At 43.6% G+C, this 21,205-nt stretch overlaps 1 protein-coding gene across 1 annotated transcript in view; it reads right to left on the bottom strand.

Annotated features, from left to right (window-relative positions):
• Positions 1-21,205, bottom strand: part of LOC137299736 (semaphorin-6B-like) — a 403,979-nt gene that overhangs the window by 46,501 nt on the left and 336,273 nt on the right. The window contains exon 12 of the mRNA XM_067968676.1: positions 6,657-6,788. Coding sequence (XP_067824777.1) covers positions 6,657-6,788 — 132 coding nt within the window. The remainder of the gene's footprint in view (positions 1-6,656; positions 6,789-21,205) is intronic.

A 21,205-nucleotide genomic window follows, 5' to 3' on the forward strand; every position in this document is an offset into this window, starting at 1 on the left:
GCATGGAATCGCAGGCTAATTAGAGCTACTTACCTGTGCTTCCGGGTTTCCCGCTGGTAAACTGCACAGTGGGCGGACTGCGCATGCGCAGCAAGGTCTGTCAGCTGGAGGAGCCCTATTTAAAGGGGCAGTCCTCCACTGACTGATGCTGCAGAAAATAGGAAAAATTACAGCATGGAGCAGCCCAGGTTTAATGAAGCCTCACTCCAGGTATTATTGGATGGGGTGTAGAGGAGGGGAAGGACAGAGATCTTCCCCCCGGCGGGCGGGAGGAAGCGGCCTGCCTCTGCCACCAAGAAGGCCTGGCTCGAGGTGGCAGAGGAGGTCACCAGCACCACCAACATATCGCGCACCTGCACACAGTGCAGGAGGCGCTTCAATCACCTAAGTAAGTCAGCCGAAGTGAGTACACTTACTCATTCCCCTCCCCTCCGTCTGCCACATCACTGCCCCCACCCCACATCTCCTTCTGCACTGCCATCACTCCTCACACCCACTCAAAGCTCATCCTCATCTTACCTGCACTTACTCACCTCGCCAGTACTCATCCCACCACTACCACTCAACCCAATCCTCATACAATCTCATGGCTCTATCTCATACTCACCCTCTCATGCATCTCTTTCACGATCAGCCTCACTCAACCTGCCACTACCTGTGCTGCATCCACAGGGCATGCATCACATATGTGCAGTAGGAAGCGTAAGGTAAACGTGTCGTGAGCATGAAGGGGATGCACAAGGGTGTTTGAGGGTTTGTCATGGTTTTTAACCTATATTTAATTTCTGATCAACTCACATTACATATTATATTGGCACCACTACTGCCACGTCTTTGCGAATCTTGTCTGGTTTGTGCAATAATGCCCTTTCCTGAGGATCACTATGAAGACCCACAACTGATGCTACCCATTGTGTCACTGCAGAGTGGGTGTAGGTGTATTTGCAGGGCTCTTTTGTGCAGGCGACTGAGAGATGTCGGCTATGTCCCCGGTGGCACCCTGGAAGGATGCGGAGGAGAAGTTGTTGAGGGTAGCGGTGACTTTGACAGCGACAGGTAAGAAGATGGTGCTTGGGCCAGCCGGGAGCAGCTCGGCATGAAGGAGGCTGCAGATGTCCACGACTACATGTCAAGTGACTCTGAGCCTCCGTGTGCACTGCTGCTCAGAGAGGTCCAGGAAGCTGAGCCTCGGTCTGTAGACCCTGTGGTGAGGGTAGTGCCCTCTGCGACACATCTCTCTCTGCGGTTGCCCTCCCTCCTGCTGTACAGGTGGATGTGTCACAGCACTGTGTTTTGGAGCTCCACGTGTCAGAGGTGGACGGCGTGGCTGGCGAGGCTGGTGATGCTGTTCGTCCTCCGAGGAGGTCATGACTGCAGCTATGGCGGCCCCCATCCGGAAGATGTACATTTGAGGGGGTCCACAAGGTAGGTACATGTGTCTGGACACCGGGGTAAGTGTGCAAGTTGGTGAATTTTATTGTTAGGAGGAGGGTGGTGGAGGCCAAACTTTGTCCAAAGTGACAGAATGGCCTCCTGCAATGAGTGAGGGTCTCCCCCCATCCACCTGTCAAATGGACCTTTGCAGCTGCCACAGGCTGATGGCTGCAACACGTCCATTTGAACTGGGAGTGTTTCCCCCAGCACGGGAAACAGTCTCAGTTAATTTCAAAATCCCAGCCCTCCTAAAATATCAGGTCAATCAGGTCTGTAAATGACCTGAAGTACCTGTTTAAGTACTTTAAGTGGCACCCCGCTGGCTTTAATTGCTGGTGGGAGTCCCACATGCGGGGGCTGAGCGCGCATGTCAGCGCGTCACTGGGGAACCCGGAAGTGGGCGGGTTGGAGCCGGGCTCCGGACCCACCCCGGGAATCCCAGATTTTCGCAGCCCCCCCCCGCCACGAACGCACCCGCGCCCTTGGATTCTGAAACTCAATGTAAATTGGGAAATTTGCAAATGATACCAAACTATGAGGGGCAGTGGAAACAAAGGAGACAGCCCAGAAACAACAGAATGAATTCAATAGAATATGTGAGTGGGCCAAACAATGGCAGATGAAATTTAATGCAGACAAGTGTAAAGTACTACACATGGGAAGGAAAACTGGGCAACATGCATATTTCATGAATGGTGTTGAAATAGCTAAGGATGAAGATGAAAGAGACCTTAGAGTCTTAGTGGAGTCAACACTCAACATGTCCAACCAATGCACAGCAGCAATTAATAAAACCAATAGAATGTTGAACTGCAGAGCCAAAACAGTAGGATACAAATAAGAAATATTTGTGATCAGACTGTATTGTGCTCTGGTCAAACCACATCTTGAGTACTCGTCACCGAAATGCAAGAGAGGCATTTAGGCACTGGAGTCAATGCAGAGAAGAGCTACAAGGTTGATCTCTAGTCTTAGAGATCTGAGTTATGAGGAACAACTGGAGATACTTGGGCTCTTCAGCCTGGAAAGAAGGAATCTGAAAGGCAATCTTATAGAGGCATAGATCATAGTAAAGGGAATGAAAAAGGTGAGTCCAGAATATTAATTTAAAATAAATTACAAGAAGGCAAGCGGACACAGGTTCAAATTAGTAAAAGGCAACTTTAACATTGATATTAGGAGGTTTTTCTTCATGCAGAGAGTCATCAACACTTTGAAAGGACTTCTGAGCAGAGTGGTAGAGGCGAAAATCCTGGAATCATATAATAAACAATTAGATATATTGGGTGGGGATATAGGGTTGTTTTGGATGGATGTGTTAAGATAGGCCAAATGGCCTTCCTCATCCATAAGTATTTTGTCATCTTAAGATCTCTTTATCCTGCTTGTGTCCCAAGTTTGCCATCTTGTTACGTACTCTGAGACATTTTATTTTACATGGGGAATGCCACAGAAGTATAAGTTATTATGTTTTGCGTGTTTCAACTCTTCCAGTGCCACGAAGTTCACTCATCCAGATGTTGTCAGGAACCAGGCATCACCAATGAGTACATTTGTCAGCACAGCTTTCTGCTTGGATGCATAAAATGTAGTCACGGTTGACCTGGATCACCATCAATGTCAGTCTTTTAAGTCCAGGCTTCAACTGGCTGAAAAGGCTATGGGCCCTGACAATATCCCAGCTGTAGTGCTGAAGACTTGTGCTCCAGAACTAGCTGCGCCTCTAGCCAAGCTGTTCCAGTACAGCTACAACACTGGCATCCACCCGACAATGTGGAAAATTGCCCAGGTATGTCCTGTCCACAAAAAGCAGGACAAATCCAATCCGGCCAATTACCGCCCCATCAGTCTACTCTCAATCATCAGCAAATTGATGGAAGGTGTCGTCGACAGTGCTATCAAGCGGCACTTACTCACCAATAACCTGCTCACCGATGCTCAGTTTGGGTTCCGCCAGGACCACTCGGCTCCAGACCTCATTACAGCCTTGGTCCAAACATGGACAAAAGAGCTGAATTCCAGAGGTGAGGTGAGAGTGACTGCCCTTGACATCAAGGCAGCATTTGACCGAGTGTGGCACCAAGGAGCCCGAGTAAAATTGAAGTCAATGGGAATCAGGGGGAAAACTCTCCAGTGGCTGGAGTCATACCTAGCACAAAGGAAGATGGTAGTGGTTGTTGAAGGCCAATCATCTCAGCCCCAGGGCATTGCTGCAGGAGTTCCTCAGGGCAGTGTCCTAGGCCCAACCATCTTCAGCTGCTTCATCAATGACCTTCCCTCCATCATAAGGTCAGAAATGGGGATGTTCGCTGATGACTGCACAGTGTTCAGTTCCATTCGCAACCCCTCAGATAATGAAGCAGTCCGAGCCTGCATGCAGCAAGACCTGGACAACATCCAGGCTTGGGCTGATAAGTGGCAAGTAACATTCGCGCCAGATAAGTGCCAGGCAATGACCATCTCCAACAAGAGAGAGTCTAACCACCTCCCCATGACATTCAACGGCATTACCATCGCCGAATCCCCCACCATCAACATCCTGGGGGTAACAATTGACCAGAAACTTAACTGGACCAGCCATATAAATACTGTGGCTACAAGAGCAGGTCAGAGGCTGGGTATTCTGTGGCGAGTGACTCACCTCCTGACTCCCCAAAGCCTTTCCACCATCTACAAGGCACAAGTCAGGAGTGTGATGGAATACTCTCCACTTGCCTGGATGAGTGCAGCTCCAACAACACTCAAGAAGCTCGACACCATCCAAGATAAAGCAGCCCGCTTGATTGGCACCCCATCCACCACCCTAAACATTCACTCCCTTCACCACCGGCGCACTGTGGCTGCAGTGTGCACCATCCACAGGATGCACTGCAGCAACTCGCCAAGGCTTCTTCGACAGCACCTCCCAAACCCGTGACCTCTACCACCTAGAAGGACAAGGGCAGCAGGCGCATGGGAACAACACCACCTATACGTTCCCCTCCAAGTCACACACCATCCCGACTTGGAAATATATCGCCATTCCTTCATTGTCGCTGGGTCAAAATCCTGGAACTCCCTTCCTAACAGCACTGTGGGAGAACCGTCACCACACGGACTGCAGCGGTTCAAGAAGGTGGCTCACCACCACCTTCTCGAGGGCAATTAGGGATGGGTACATCCCATGAACGAATAAAAAAAAACTGGTCTCTAGAACAAAGCCAATAAGACTCCACTTGACCCCGCCCTTGTGAAAGCCAAATTATTAAAATTCTAATTTCTGGGTATGTTTGGTACAACACCACAGCATGGTATCAAATCCATGGAGTCTCTGTTAGAATCACTCCATTGATGTTATTACTTCTGTCAAGCACAGTGCTTCCTTCTCTTTATATATAAGATAACAATCCTTATGATGTCTACACTGTGCAAGAGGTGTTAAAGAAAACATTTGCATTTATACAATGCCTTATCTCTTCATTTTGTGGGCAAATGTGATATCCATTTTGCACACAGCAAAATCCCATAAATGACAATGAGATGAATGACCAATGAATCTGTTTTTTGGTGGTGTTTATTGAGGGAAGAATGTGAGCCAGGACACAGGGAGAACCTCATGCTTTTCTTCAAATTGTGTCAAGGAATCTTTAACGTGCACCTGATTGGACCTCAGTTTAATGTAATTCGACAGATGAAAGCTCCAACAATGCAGCACTCCCTCAGTACTGCACTGAAGTGTCAGCATAGATTATGTCCTCAAGTCCTGGAGTGGGCTTAAATTCACAACCTTCTGACTTTAGAGGTTAACAGACAGAAAACAGAGAGTAGGAATAAACGGGTCTTTTTCAGGTTAGCAGACTGTGACTAGTGGAGTACCGCAGGGATCGGTGCTTGGGCCCCAGCTATTCACAATCTATATCAATGATTTGGATGAGGGGACCAATTGTAATATTTCAAAGTTTGCTAATGACACAAAACTAGGTGGGAATGTGAGTTGTGAGGAGGATGCAGAGAGGCTTCAAGGGGATATAGACAGGCTAAGTGAGTGGGCAAGAACATGGCAGATGGAATATAATGTGAAAAAATGTGAAGCTATCCACTTTGGTAGGAAAAACAGAAATGCAGAGTATTTTTTAAATGGTGAGAGATTGGGAAATGTTGATGTTCACAGGGACCTGGGTGTCCCTGTACATGAGTCACTGAAAGCTGGAAAGGCAAATAGTATGTTGGCCTTTATTACAAGAGGATTTGAGTACAGTAGTAAAGATGTCTTACTGCAATTATATAGGGTCTTGGTGAGACTGCACCTGGAGTGTTGTGTACAATTTTGGTCTCCTTACCTAAGAAAGGATATACTTGCCATAGAGGGAGGGCAACGAAGGTTTATCAGGCTGATTCCTGGGATGGCGGGATTGTCGTATGAGGAGAGATTGAGTAGACCAGGCCTGTATTCTCTAGAGTTTCGAAGAATAAGAGGTGATCTCATTGAAACATATAAAATTCTTACAGGGTTCGACAGGGTAGATGCAGGGAGGATGTTTCCCCTGGCGGGGGAGTCCAGAACTAGGGGTCATAGCCTCAGAATAAAGGGTAGGCCATATAGGACTGAGATGAGGAGAAATTTCTTCACCCAGAGGGTGGTGAATCTTTGGAATTCTATACCCCAGAGGGCTGTGGAGGCTCAGTCATTGAGTACATTCAAAACAGAGATCAATAGATTTCTGGATATTAAAGGCATCATGGGATATGGGGATAGTGCAGGAAAATGGCTTTGAGGTAGAAGATCAGCCATGATCTTGTTGAATGGCAGAGCAGGCTCGAGAGGCAGGATGGCCTACTCCTGCTCCTATTTCTTATGTTTTTATGTTCTAGGGAACATTTGTGAAATAAAATGATGTTGCCTCAATAGTGGGGATGGGCCCACAGCACAAAACTGCCCCTAATTCAGGTTTAAGTTATTACTCTGACTCAGAGAAGCTACTAGATGGTGTGAAGTATGAAAATGCTACATTGGTGCAGTAGGCGGTCCTCTCTGAGGTTCATGCAGAGTCACATTGTTGGGGCAGAATAGAGGAAGCTTTAATCTAGTTGTGCTGAATCTGACTTTTGAGAGCTCAATGCTGACAGTGTCCAAAATAGAGGTGTTCCATTCGCAGCACTAGAACCTCTCACCTTGAGACAGACCCAGGGGATTTCATTTTGTATTGGGGTTGTGTGTTCTTGGTTTTGAAGGGTTCTCTTACCTTGGCTTTGGAACCAATTCCTCAGGAACCGGTGTCCATATAGACTCTGGGGATTTCTGCTCCTTGAAACGTCCGTCAAAAATGCTGGAAATCTGCTCCATGTCGAAGGCACAGATGGCAGATCCAGGAATGCTGCAACAAACAGAAAAAGAAAATGCGGAGTCAGTATTCTTATTTAAAACCTCTGACGATCATGTGCTCATCGAGGCTGAATCAGGAGAAATTCTCCAAAAAAATCTGGTCCCATTCTTGGTTGGTTGACTAAAATTGCTCCCTAGCAATGATCCCTTATCCTTTGTGAGTACAAAATTCAACTAATGAACTTTAAAAAAAATCCTCACAAAAGTTAGGGGAACTTGGATAAACACGAGGGAGAAAGGAATAGAAGGTTATGCTGATAGGGTTAGATGAAAAGGGGTGGGAGGAGGCTCGTGTGGTGCATAAACACTGACATGGACCAGTTGGGCCGAAAGGCTTATTTCTGCACTGTTCATTCTATGCAATTCTGTATAAGTGAGACCCTATTTAAAAGACTGAAAAACAACTTATTTGCTTTGGTATATTTATATTGTTCCCCTACATTCAACTGAACTGCTTCCTGATGATGTCAAAAGTTGAAAGTTTGACGATCATCTGACATTTTTTATTGAACTGAATCCATTATCTAGCAGCACAGTTCATTTGACACCTGGGGGAGTGATGTAATTTGAAGTTTATATTGAAGGATTCAAACTTCTGAATATTAGGATCTATCGAGGGACTCATTGGGGGTGGGGGGAGGAACATTCAAAAGCACTTGTGCGGCTTGGATATTAAATATTTAATTCAGATCAAATCCAAATTAAGCCTCATTATGTAAACAGTGCTGTTGGGAACAGGACACGTATGGTGTTATATTGAGAGGAGCCCGATTTATGAAGGTGGGAAACCCTTGGCATATCAGCAAAGCAACCTGTATATCCCTAGTGCAGTTACTACAAAATCGAAGCCTGGGCTATGGATTCAAGCCAACAGCACACCAGGATAGCTCTGCCAGAATTGCAATCACTTGGCATTCAACAGCCATCAAGAGAGGAATCTTTATCTCATTCCCTTGGGCTGGCTGTAAAAACTTATGAGAAATAAGATGCTTTTATTTGGCTTTGTTTATAGAACTGCAAATGCTGTGTCTGTACCAGTTTCCCCATTAAATGAAAAATGAAGTAAAACTTCTGCTAGCCTGCTGTGGGTCACCATATGCTATAAGGGTGAGCCACTCCCCTCCATAAGTCCAGGTTGTTTATGGTAGAAGAACAGATGCATTGGGTTCATTATCATGTTATTGTACTTGTCTGCCTGTCTTTCCTTCCTCCCTTTGTCACAAGTTCACCATCATGGATTAAACTGTTACTCAGCATGTTTAAACCAATAAACAATGCAAATTAGCTGAGTTTAAGTCCCAGGAGTTCATGCTAAAGTTGTACATTACTTTGATCAACCGTGTCTCAAATCTTAAGCATTCTATGATTCTATATGGGACTAACTGGATTGCTCTTACAAGGAGCTGGCACGGGCTCGATGGGCCAAATGGTCTCCTGTGCTGTAAACATTCTATGATTCTATATTGGCATCGAGGAGCACCTACTCACACATAACCTCCTCACTGATGCTCAGTTCTGATTCTACCAGAATCACTTGGCTCCAGACCTCATCACAGTCTTGATCCAGACATGGATGCAAGATCTGAATGCCAGAGGAGAGATGAGAGTTCGTGATATCAAGGCAGCATTTCACTGATTATAGCACCAAGGATCCCTAAGATGACTGAGGTTAATGGGAGTCAACAGATAAACCCTCCAATGGCAGGAATTAGACCCGACACAGGAAGGGGGTCCTGGTGATAGGAGGCCAATTATTGCAGCCTCAGGACATCAACTCAGGAAGTTTAATTTGTTCTCAAATATAGGCGATGCTGGCAAGGTCACATTTATTGCCTATCCTAAGCTGCCCTGACATTGTTGTTTTAAACAAAGTGGCCAGTTCAGAGGGAATGAAGAGTCAACGATGCGTGGGACTGGAGTCACTTGTAGGGTGGCAGGTTCTCACTCCTGAAGGACATTAGTGAACTAGTTAGGTTTTAGCAATAATCCAGCAGTTTGTCCTTGTTTTCTGGTGCCCACCCACAAATTGTCTGCTTTATTGAATTCAAGTTCAGAACTTGCCGTAGTGGGATTTGAACTCTACCTCTGGGTTGCTCACCATAGAAACAGGAGTAGGCCATTCAGCCCCCCGAGCCTGTTCTGCCATTTAATTAGATCATGGCTGATCTGTAATTTGACTCTATTTACCAACCATTGATCCATATCCCTTATATAGAATTACATAGAATGTACAGCACAGACCTATCGGCCCAACTGGTCCATTCCTGTGGTTATGCTCCACACGAGTCTTCTCCTACCCCTCTTAATAACCTTACCTAATAAACATTTGTCGATCTCAGTCATGAAAATTTCAATTGATCCAGCATCCACAGTCTTAACACACAACCATAACCACTACATTACCATTCCTTAGGGCAGCATCTCAGGCTGAATCATCTTCAGCTGATTTATGCATGAACTTACCTCTATCATAAGCTTTGGTGTGGGGATATTTGCTAATGATTCTACAGTGTTTAATTCCATTCACAACTTCTCCAATAATGAAGCAGCCTATGCTAGGCAATAGTAGGATCAGGACAACATTCAAGCTTGGGCAGACAAGTAACATGGAGCATTCGTGCCACGTAAGTGCCAGGCAATGACCATCTCCAACAGGAAAAAGCCCAACCACCTCCCCTAACTTTCAAAGACACCACCATCACTGAGTCCCCCACCATGAATACCTTGGGGTCACCAGTGACCAGAAGCTTAACTGGACCAGCCATATCAACATGGTAACTACAAGAGCAGGACAGAATCTGGGCACTTTGCAACAAATGGCTCATCTCCTGATCTCACAAAGCCTCTCCGCCGCTTAAAAGGCACAAGTCAGCAGTGGGTTTGAATACTCACTATGGATGGCTGCAGCCTTAACAACACTCAAGAAGCTTGACATCACCCAGAACAGAGCTTGATCTGCACCCCTGCCACTGGACTCAATCTCCACCCCTTCGTCAATGGTGCACTGTGGCTGCAGTATGTAATATTTCTAGGATGCACTGCAGCAACTTAACAAATTTACTTCGACAGCAACTACCAGCACTGCGATATCTACTGCCAAGAAGGGCAAGAGCAGCAATATCATGGGAACACTGTCACCTCCTTGGTTCTCCTCCAAGTCACACATCATTCTGGTTTGGACAAATATTGCCATTTCTTCATCATCACTGGGTCAAAATCCTGAAATTCCCCACATCACCACAAGGGACTGAAGTGGTTCAAGAAGATGACTCACCACCACTTTCTCAGGTCAACTAGGCAATAAATGTGACCTCACCAGCACCATCCACAAGGTCATGAGAACAAAAAAGAGAGTCTGGCAGCTATAACTGGGCCCCAGAGGTGGTACAGAGGAGAGCAATGAGGCAGATTGCTAGTCTTAGAGGGATGAGTTATGAGCAAAGACTTGATAAGATGTGGCTCTTCAGTCATGAAAAACCACACATCAGAGAGGACCTTACTGAACGATATAAAATACTTGATAGGATAAAGAAATAAATTAGGAACAATATGTTCAGATATATGCCAGGGCCACAGGATAAGAGGGAACAAGTTCAAGGTTGTGAAGGGCAGACTTAGGACAGATGACAAGAAGCATTTATTTACGCAGCAGGGAAGGTTGAAGCCAGGACATTGGACTCATTAAAGAAACAATTAGATGGTGTAATGAGAAGTTGGTGGGGTTGGTATTCTGGAAGGATTCGATCAAATGGGCTGAAGAGTCTTCTTCATCAGAACCATTCTTGTGACCTTGTGAACGTTCCATGTGATACAATAGCAAAGGCCAAAAGTGACCAGCTGTGATACTAGAGCCACACAGTATTTGTTAAGCTCACTCCTGTGAAAATTTAGTCTTAAAAACTACTCAAATTGCACTATACTATACAGTATGTGTGTATGCACACATGCACATACATTAGATATATTCCTGTTAATTTGAAGTCATGCTTGGCTTGAAAAAAAGAATTATCGAGTGGTACAAATTAAGTAATTTTAATATTAATGGGATTTTTTTTGCACTACTTCAATTTGAATTCACAGATTATTTGATTAAGTAACTTTGAATGAAAAGGAGTACACCGTATACATAAAAAGGTTTTGAGATGTGTCTGTCACAATTCAGACATCACACTTTGTCACATATGTAAATTCCTGTGTCATATTTAAAAAAAGAAAACAAGAAACAAGCCAGTCATTTCCACTAGTATCAGAGAAACACCTACAGCAAAAGAAAATATCCTCTAATTGACCTCAAGGTGCACCTATTCCCAGCAATAAGACCTTGCAAACTCAAAAGGGATGGGTCAGGTTACACATAGATCCTCTTTAGCAACAGAATGATATATGGTGTGTTAAATGGTATAATGCTCTTGTTCTTATATCATCTGACCTACCATGAGCAATACCATAGATTATTTGCTAGTATAATGTGACATTTTTATAATGCAGTTATATCAGTCACAATGCTGGCATCCTGGGCACAGGAAACTGCAGGAAACAAAAGAAATAATGTACCCTCATGGTAAATAATATATCCTCATATACCCCCACAGAACAAAGAGTCAGTTATCAGATGATTGCATTTGCGAGCAAAATACAGCTTAATTGTGCAGAATTCTAATTACAAATTGACGGGCTCTTTGGGTAAATACACTGTACAGAGCCAAACACACTTGGAAGTTCCCAGATTCAACCCTTAAACTGTAATGAAGTAGCCCCATGGTCTGTGAGGGGAAAAGGCAGCACGGTTCACACTCCGAAATACTATCCAGTGATCCCTGTTGGAAGTAGGGTTACTGACCCTCCAGGATTGTCCTGGAGTCTCCAGGAATTAAAGATTAATCTCCTGGATACTGCTGTGAGCAACCTGGGAGAAAAATCATAGGGGCATTAAACGAGATGTGTGCATTTTACATTTTCTTCTAACACTTTCATTTATTAATTATAAAAATATTGGAGATGGGGAAAAATGGCTGTTTGACTGGCGGTGGGAGGGGGGATGTCATGCAACGAAAACTCCAGGAATATGTCCAGAGTTGGTGACCTTAGTTGGAAGGTGTCAGTGTGCAGACCTCACCACGCTTAGTTGTGATGCCAGGCAGCCACTCAATGCCTTGGCTCACAAATGAACAATAGATTCTTGGGCACGATATTGGTGGGCAGTCAGCCCTTGTGGAATTGAATCCCAGCTACAACTGGCACCTTCAGGGGGGGAAACAGGGGGGCGAAAAAATTACAAAGTAAGTCCTGAGAATTGTAAATTCACTTTCCTTTTGATGCTTTGTGACCGTCTCACTAAACAATAACAACTATTTTCCCTGCTTCCTAGAAGTTAAAAAGTTTGGCTGTGAGACATACCAGACTTTGCATTTTTAAAATTATTTTAATGACTTTGTCTCTGCCCTAATCATAATTTAGTGTAGCAGAAAATAGTCGTTACAGCCGAATGCTCATTATTCCTGGATGATTCTTTGTAGCCTGGTTGAAAAATGTAGGAGACAAGGTATAAAAAGAATTGCCTTGACAGTTAAGGGCATGCAGAGACTTCAATGAAACTCGGTGTCAAGGCTGATTAATTCCCCCGTTGGTACACATCTTTCCTGTATTGAAATCTGTTTCCCACTGTTGCACTAATTGAAATCCGTTAATTCTAATGACTTTGTCTCTCTCCACACCTTGCTGCCAATAAAGCAAGTTTGACAGGTATATGTACTTGAACATATTACTATTGTAATACAGAAAGATCAATTGAAACTTCCATTACCTTGTTCAACAGCTAATAAGGTAGGAATACTGGGAGCTGCATTTGAAATGCTGTCATTGTGTTGGTCGTGAGGTGTGGTGCAGGTTGTAAAACAACTTTAATTGACTATCATGTGAATGCACTCTTAAGATAAGATGCCGTTCCTGTCATTCAGACCTAGAACTATTTTGACCTGTTTGCCTTGTTTTATATATTGGATAAAAAATGCACTGGATGAATACATTAAAAGAAATCTTACCACTCTAATTTTCTCCTCTCTTTAAGGTGCCGACCCATATTGGGTTTCAGGTCCGAGGACATCACTTGCCCTCCATTCTTCATGCAAGAGGGTTCCAGCTTCATTCCCCAGCCTGTGCTCAATTAGCTTATTGGTAGTAGCGCTACTAAAATTGGCCACTGGCTGTGAATAACCTGCTGATACCCACTATCGAAATTTGCAGGAGGTCCCATAGCACTACACATCCAATGAATTACTGTAGTAATCACTATTGTTATATAGACAGAAGCGGAAGCCGATTTGTGCCCAGAAAGTTCCCACAAACAGCAACTAGCTGGTTGAAGGAGAAGTGTACGTCAGGTCACTGGGAGAATTCCCTGCTCCTCCTCAAATTGTCCTATGAGATCTTTCATGCCCACCCGTAACATCTCATCCAAAAGACAGCACCTCCAACAATGCAGCACTACCTCAGTATGCACCAGAGAATCAACTTAGGTTAAGAGCTCACGTCCTGGACTGGGGCTCAATGACATAACCTCTTACTCACAGACAAGGGTATTACCGATTGAAAGCTGACTAGGCTCCCACGTGAACAAAGACCACTATGTGAGATAACAGAAGGCTGCTGGTCTCTGTGGGATGTGCGCTGGCAGGAGCCAAAGGAGGGGAGACAATTTGAAAAGAAAACCTCAGATGGGAGTAAACAAAAGTAAAAGAGGGCTAATTCTGTATATTTAATTACATAATAAATTAATTTAATGGCACTTTGATACAAGCCTGCATGAGAATTTTGAGGGAGAATTTTCCCAGAAGATCTAATGATGCACAATCTCACTGGTAGTTATAATCCATCAATATACAGCCCTGGTAGCATAGCGTATTAATGGATACTGCAGCAACTTGATTCAACTGTTAGGGCAGCAGGTTAGACACCTATCAATAGATCCCATTAGTACTGCCCAATATCATATTAAAATGTGACTAACATGTTTGATTCATTAAAATACATATGAGCAAGGAGAATACAGCACTTTTCACTAGTCAATTAGTTATGCATCATGCCAGTGTTGGAACACAATTAAAGAGCTTTACCTTTTGTGTGCTTTAATTACGTAATATGAAACTGCATCATTTATAGCACTTTCTGAATGCCTCTGAGCAGCCAATAAATCATAATGGATGAAAATAAAAGGCACAAGTACTAAACTGGTTTGACTCCTGGGATGCATCAACCAATACTTTACTTCTGAAGGTAAGTTTTATGAATTCATGCTTCCAGTTTGGAGTTTTGTCTGCCAAGAGCACACATCATGAATCTGGGCTTGGACGTCACTCAGTCCATCTTCTCAAGCATGGCCTCCTTGTGCTTATCTAGCTTCCCTTTAAATGCATCTATGCTATTTGCCTCAACTACTCCATGTGGTAGCATGTTCCACATTCTTACCGCTCTTTGGGTAAAGAAGTTTCTCCTGAATTCCCTATTGTTGAGTCATGTAGACCAGAAAGGGCCCCAATTCGACCCCCGATCTGTGCTGAGGTAGCTGACCTCAACCAGGGCACTGGTACGGGTGGTACAAGTGGCCTCAAAATCCCTATGTTAGGGAAAGGAAAATTGTCCAGAGTTCTTGCTCCTGGTGACCATGCAGCAACCCCTGCTGGAAATGCATGTATTTGGGTATCAGGTGAGGACAGGATCATGCTTGAATGTGATGCTCCCCAGGGTCAAAAAGCCTCTGGGACTAACAGTCAAGGCTCACACATGAATAATGGTCACTTGAGTAAGTACCACAGAGGAGCCAGTGCCCATAGAAACATATCCCAGCAAGGAGGCCATGCTTGAAAAGATGGACTGAGTGACGTCCAAACCCAGATTCATGATGTGTGCTCTTGACAGACAAAACTCCATACGTATATTCAATTGACCACCTAATGGTGGAAGAGAAGTGGAGGATGAAATATGTTGACAAATCTATGAAATGAGTAAAAAGCATTGAATAATAATCATGGGAGATTTCAACTACCCCCAAATAAAGTGGCAAGAAGAGGTAGGGAAAGGGGAAAAGGGAATGGAGTTTTTAAAATGTGTACAGGAATCCTTTCTTACCCAATATATGAGAAGCCCAACAAGAGAGGAATCACTGCTGGATCTAATAATGGGAAATGAACCACGGCAGATAAGAGGTGTAAGCGTAGGGGAACATCTAGGCAATAGCGATCACAACATCATAAAGTTTAAAATAATGATTGAGAAAGACATAAGTAAGACATAGACCAAAGTAATAGATTGGAAAAAAGCTGATTTTGAAGGGATGAGAATGGAACTAGGGAAGCTAACTGGAAAAATTTTTGACAGACAAAGAGATAGAACAGCAGTTAGAAATATTTAAAACGGTGATCAGTAGAGTTCAGGAGAAATATATTTCTCTAAAAAGCAAGAACAAACCAGCCAATAATGAAACACCATGGATGAATAAAGAGATGAGTAAAATTGAAACTAAAGCAAAAGGCATACTCTAAGTACATAGACAATAATGGAAAGGATGACAAAAGGGAATACGAAGAGGTTACGAAAGAAGTAAAAAAAAACAATTAGGAAAGCAAAAAGAAACTAACTAAATTTTCAAAGAATATAAAAAGAAACAGTAAAGTATTTTACAGACACAAAAATAACAAAAGAAAATTCAGAATAGGGATGTGGCTACTATGGGATGCACAAGATAAACTCACAGGTAATGACAATGAAATGGCAGAAATATTGAATAGTTACTTTGCCTCAGTATTTACCAGGGAGACTAACAAGGTGAGCAGGACATTAGAAGAGATTAAAAAGACACAAAAACATTTAAGATAGAAAGGGGGGAGATAATTGATAAACTAATTAAACTTAGAAAGGATAAAACCCCAGGTCCGAATGGATTGCATCTGTGAATATTAAAAGAAGTTAGGGAGGAGATAGCAGAGGCACGATTAAATATATATAAAAATTCATTAGAAATGAGAATAGTGCCAGAGGACTGGCGGACATCTAATGTTATTCCTATATTTAAAAAGGGAGATAGAACCAGTCCAGGGAACTATAGACCAATTAGTTTAATGTCGTTGGTAAGAAAGATAATGGAATCTTTACTTAAAGATGTAATAGAAAAACACCTAGAGAATGAGAATATAATAAAGAATAGTCAGCACGGATTTCAGAAGGGAAAGTCATGCTTGATCAACCTTATTGGATTCTTTGAAGAAGTAACAGAAAGAGTAGACAAGGGTACATGTAATATATTTGAATTTTCAAAAGGCCTTCGATAAAGTATCGCATTGTAGACTCATGACTAAGGCCAGAGCATGTGGAGTCAGGGGACCCGCAGCAGAATGGATAGCGAGTTGGCTGCAAAATAGAAAACGGAGAGTAGAGGTTAAGGGTACCTACTCAGGCTGGCAAAAGATGGGAAGTGGTATTTCACAGGGATTGGTGCTGGAACCACTGTTGTTCACAATTTACATGAATGATTTGGATTTGGAAGTACCATTTCAAAATTTGCGGGTGACATCAAGTTGGGGGCTGTAGTTAAAAGGAAGAATGCATCAAAATGCAAGAGGGCATTAATAAACTTGCAGAATGGGCGTGTAATTGACAAATGAGTTTCAACATAAATAAATATGAGGTGGTGCATTTTGGTAGGAAGAATAAGGAGGCCACATACTACATGGATAATAACAGTCTGAATGGGATAGAAGAGCAAAAGGATCTAGGGGTACAGATACACAAATCACTAAAATTAGCGACATAGGTTAATAAGGCCATTAAAAAAGACAAATCAAACACTGGGGTGCATTACTAGAGGGATAGAATTGAAAAGCAGAGAAGTTATGTTAAACTTGTATAGAATTTTGGTTAGATCACACTTGAAGTACTGTCCACAGTTCTGGTTTCCATATTATTGAAAGGATATAGATGCATTGGAGAGGGTGCAAATAAGATTCACAAGGATGATACCAGAACTGAGAGAATATTCTTATCAGGAAAGGCTGAACAGGCTGGGGCTCTTCTCTCTAGAAAAGAGAAGGCTGAGGGGTGACCTAATAGAGGTCTTTAAGATAATGAAAGGGTTTGATAGGGTAGACATAGAGAAAATGTTTTCACTTGTGGGGGGTCCAAAACTAGAGGTCATAAATATAAAATAGTCACTAATAAATCCAATAAGGAATTCAGGAGAAACTTCTTTACCCAAAAAGTGGTAAGAACGTGGAATGCTCTACCACAAAGAGTAGTTGGGGCAAGTAGCATAGATGCATTTAAGGGGAAGCTAGATAAGCACATGAGGGAGAAAGGAATAGAAGGGTATGCTGATGGGGTTAGATGAAGTAGGGTGGGAGGAGACTCGTGTGGAGCATAAACGCCTGCCTGGACCAGTTGGGCCAAATGGTCTGCTTCTGTGCTGTGGACTCGAATGTAACTATTCACTGAATAAACTCGCTGAACCTGTGGGAGATCTTAAAATCAGCATACCAATACATAATGCCATGTTATAAATCAAATTTTGTGCCTGGGCATTGAGGGAAGGTGGCCAACTCCATGTATAGACTGGGACAATCAAATACTCCATGGATCACAATGAGGGGAGAAGCTTGGAAAGGGAGGAAGGGACACTCAATCTGCTCCACTCTCAAGTACCTTCTAATGGCTGGTTACAAAGTAACCTTGGTAATGGTGTATAGCTTCGGAATTGTATGTGCCATAGAAAGGAAAGGATTTGCATTTATATAGCGCTTTTCATGACCTCAGAATGGCCCCAAGTGCTTCACAGCCAATTATGTACTTTTGAAGCGCAGTCACAATTGTAATCTAGGGAAACGCGACAGCCAATTTGCGCTCAGGAAGGTCCCACAAACAACAATGAGATAAATGATACAGAATATACAGGAGATCCAAGAAAGACAACTGCGTTGGTTTGGGCCATGTTTCAAGAATGGAAAAAGCTAGAAAACCTTTTGTGGCCCTGTGTACAGAAGTACGTGGAACAAGCAGCCCAGGGAGACCAAGGAAGTGCTGGATAGGCGATGTCAAGAGTGACTTGTCACAGAAAGGGATACAGATGATTGAGGTGGCCAGGATGGTTCAGAACTGACAACAATGGAGTGAATTCATTCGGCCCCATCATTGCTGCTGAGCTGACGGACGGGAAGTTAGTATTAATATTAGCATTAGGGATCAAGAAATACTAATCTAGAACTTTCCTCATGTGCAGGATTGAGATCCACAGTGCTGGGCGCCACCCAGGCTGAAAAGATGAGATAACTTAGGAAATAATGGTTTGGTGACTCCGAGCTTGGATTTTAAAACTTGTAGGTTTTAGGGGGAAATAAAAGAAATGAAGGTAATCCTAATAGATGCAAGAATTTAAATGATTAATTTAAAATTACTTTCAACAGCTAAAGCTGTGATGAAGAGACAGAAATGCCAAAAGCCATTATTCTCACGGCTCCTCGTGATCTCCTCTCTAAACTCATTTGCTGTGCATATTTTGGGAGGTCAGGATATGATTGACACAGAACAGACTTTAAAGCCCTATTTCCAGCAAGCAGTGCGGTGTCTGCAGATTAATGTATTCAGGGACAGACTGCCATTATTTATCCAGCGCAGCAATTGCTAAGGAGAGAGGAAACTCAATTCATATTACCTGCTGACACACTGGCCTTGTTATATCATCTTTAGCTCGATTACCTCATCAACATGCATACAATGCCTAAAATCCATTGTAAATTCAATGGAAATATTTTGAAAGCACCCAGTGAAATAATTCTATGGTTCCCTCTTAGTCTCAGGTTTTAGAATACAGGCTTCCTGAATTTCTAAGCAATTTCTACCTTTAACCTTACTTTAATTTAAAGCTGTAATTCTCTTTAAAAAAAAACAAAGGTTATGCTTCAAACATCAAAACTGAAGAATATTTGTGCCATGAAAGCAACCTGTAGGAACTATTGAATAACATCCGTTATTTAAGGATGATAAATAGGGTTGTTGAAGGTCTTACAACAGGACATTTCAATGGGAATCAGGACTGCTGATGGCTTTGCAGCCCGCCATGGCAATTATGTACATGTGATGTATATGCTACTTATGGCCTAGTAACCTGCCACAACGAGGTAGATGTGTGAGTGCAACTATCTGATGTCAAGCAACATTTTTGCAACATTAGAAGTCATGGAGTATGGAAAGACTGGGTCAAATCAACTCTTTGCCAGGAGATAGAATGGATGAAATGTCAAAGCAAATGCGCTTGGGTGGTATCAGTCCCTATCTCTTAGTAGATCTGAGGGTGCGAAGTGTCTCTGTAATCTCATACCAATGGGTTCAGCCGCCCTCCGTATGTCACCTGAGTGGCTGCTCTTCATACGTGAACAGTAATGTATTTGTCTGTGGAATGTATTGAACATGAGTTTGACCCTGTCATCACCCAGCATCTACTGAAGCACACTTTCTAGCTGGAATCAATGGACAGTGATTAAGCGCAGGACACCAGACCGATTGTTCTTTTCCCGGCCAGGGACACTGAGACTTATTATCGCGCCATCCCCAACTAAATTTAACAACAACACCTTGCATTTATATAGCGCCTTTGACGTAGGAAACCGTCCCAAGGTGCTCCACAGGAACATAATAAGAGAAAAACTGACATCAAGCCAAAGAAGGAGATGTTAGGAGGGGTGTATAAAAGCTTGGTCAAAGAGGTAGGTATTAAGGACAGTCTTAAAGGAGGAGATTCAGTACAGATTGGGGATCAAATCAGGAATCTTCCTCACCTTTCTGGCTCAGTACCACACCAGGCAGATCATTTACTCCCTGAAACACTCGGGCAACTGCACCAATAATTTTAATCGGTAAGGCCATGAGTTTTCACATGACACCATTTCACTTTGCACAATGTGCATAATGACCCAACTCCCACTGCCATGTACAAGGACAGCTGGCATTTGACAGATGTGGGGGTGGGGTGGGGGGGGCATTGTCAGAGTGAAACTGTTGTTTCAGGATTAACACATTAGCCACTCAGTTACTTTCTCAGGGCCGCTGTGACAAAATAGATTTTTGAATGTGTTGAATTTTTTTAACTAGTATTCTTGTAATACTGGAATAAGCATGTACGGGGTTAACTTTCCAGGTTACACCCAGTATTGTTTTTAACAGAAAGTCATCAGCTTGAACTAGTTGGTTCACTAGATTTTTCATAAGATGTAATTTCTTTCTGAGCTCTACAATAGTGGTTTGAAGTATTAGTTAATGATCTGGAGGGGCATTATTTACAATCCAAAGTATCTCACAGTATTGTGATACCTAGCTGCTAAGATGTTGTTTTATTCAGGAAGCCTCCTAGAGGGCCCCATGTCACACGTAAAGGGATAGACTATCAACCTGGAGGAGACTTTGCTTGACAGCTGTTTCTGAGACCAATAGGAAAAGGAGCAGGCCCTCGATTGACTGGAACCCTCCGTGATTGATAGTTTGATACGCAGAGACTTAGGGCTCAATTTTCCCGGGAAATTGCGGGTGCATTGGGGGTGGGGTATGAAAATCGCAGAAATCCTGTTGGGATTCGGAAGCCGGCTCCAGCCCTCCGACTTCCGAGTTTTCCAAGGACGCAACTGTGTGCGCGCGGGCGACCCAAAACCGGGAGTCCTGCCGGCAATTAAAGCCGACGGATAACAGTTAAACAGCCAAATGTACCTCATTAAGGTACTTAAGGCACTTTACTTGTGACAGATTACGTGATTATAATGATTTTTAACTTACCTAGGCGGCTTGCCCACCGCTTCTGATTCATGCCTGCTCCGATGTCCGATGTCTCCTCCTCCAATGTCCCCCACTTCACCCCCCTGATGTCCCCCCGATGTCTCCCTCTGCACCCCCCCGATGTCCCCCTCTTCACCCCTCTGATGTCCTCCCAATGTCCCCCTCTTCACTCCCGATCTTCCCCTCATCACCCCCGATCTTCTGTTCCAGTGCCAGATGACGTCTCGCTCTCTCTCTTTCTCACCCCTCCCACCTCGTGTTGCAGCTCCTGGCAGCAGCCAGCCTGTCAATCAGGCTAGCTGCCGGGTTTAAACCCGGAGAGCATGTTAATCATCAGCAATCACCGTGCGATCGCGTCGGAAACGGTAAGTTTTGTTTATGCGGGTTTGCCACGTGCACCTTCACCCCTCCGCTGCCAACCCACCACCATTTCAAAATAGAGCCCCTTATCTTCCAACTTATAATATACAGTTCTCAGTGAGAGAGAGGAAACAGACAGTCAAATGTGAGGGCAGATCGCACTCAGCAGTGGGCAAGGCTTTCTGGTTTTGAAGTTCAGTGCCAGCCGGATAACCAAAGTCTGGCTAGTTTGAGGTTATGGGT

Source organism: Heptranchias perlo, chromosome 29, assembly GCF_035084215.1.
Source record: "Heptranchias perlo isolate sHepPer1 chromosome 29, sHepPer1.hap1, whole genome shotgun sequence".
NCBI classification, from domain to species: Eukaryota; Metazoa; Chordata; class Chondrichthyes; order Hexanchiformes; family Hexanchidae; genus Heptranchias; species Heptranchias perlo.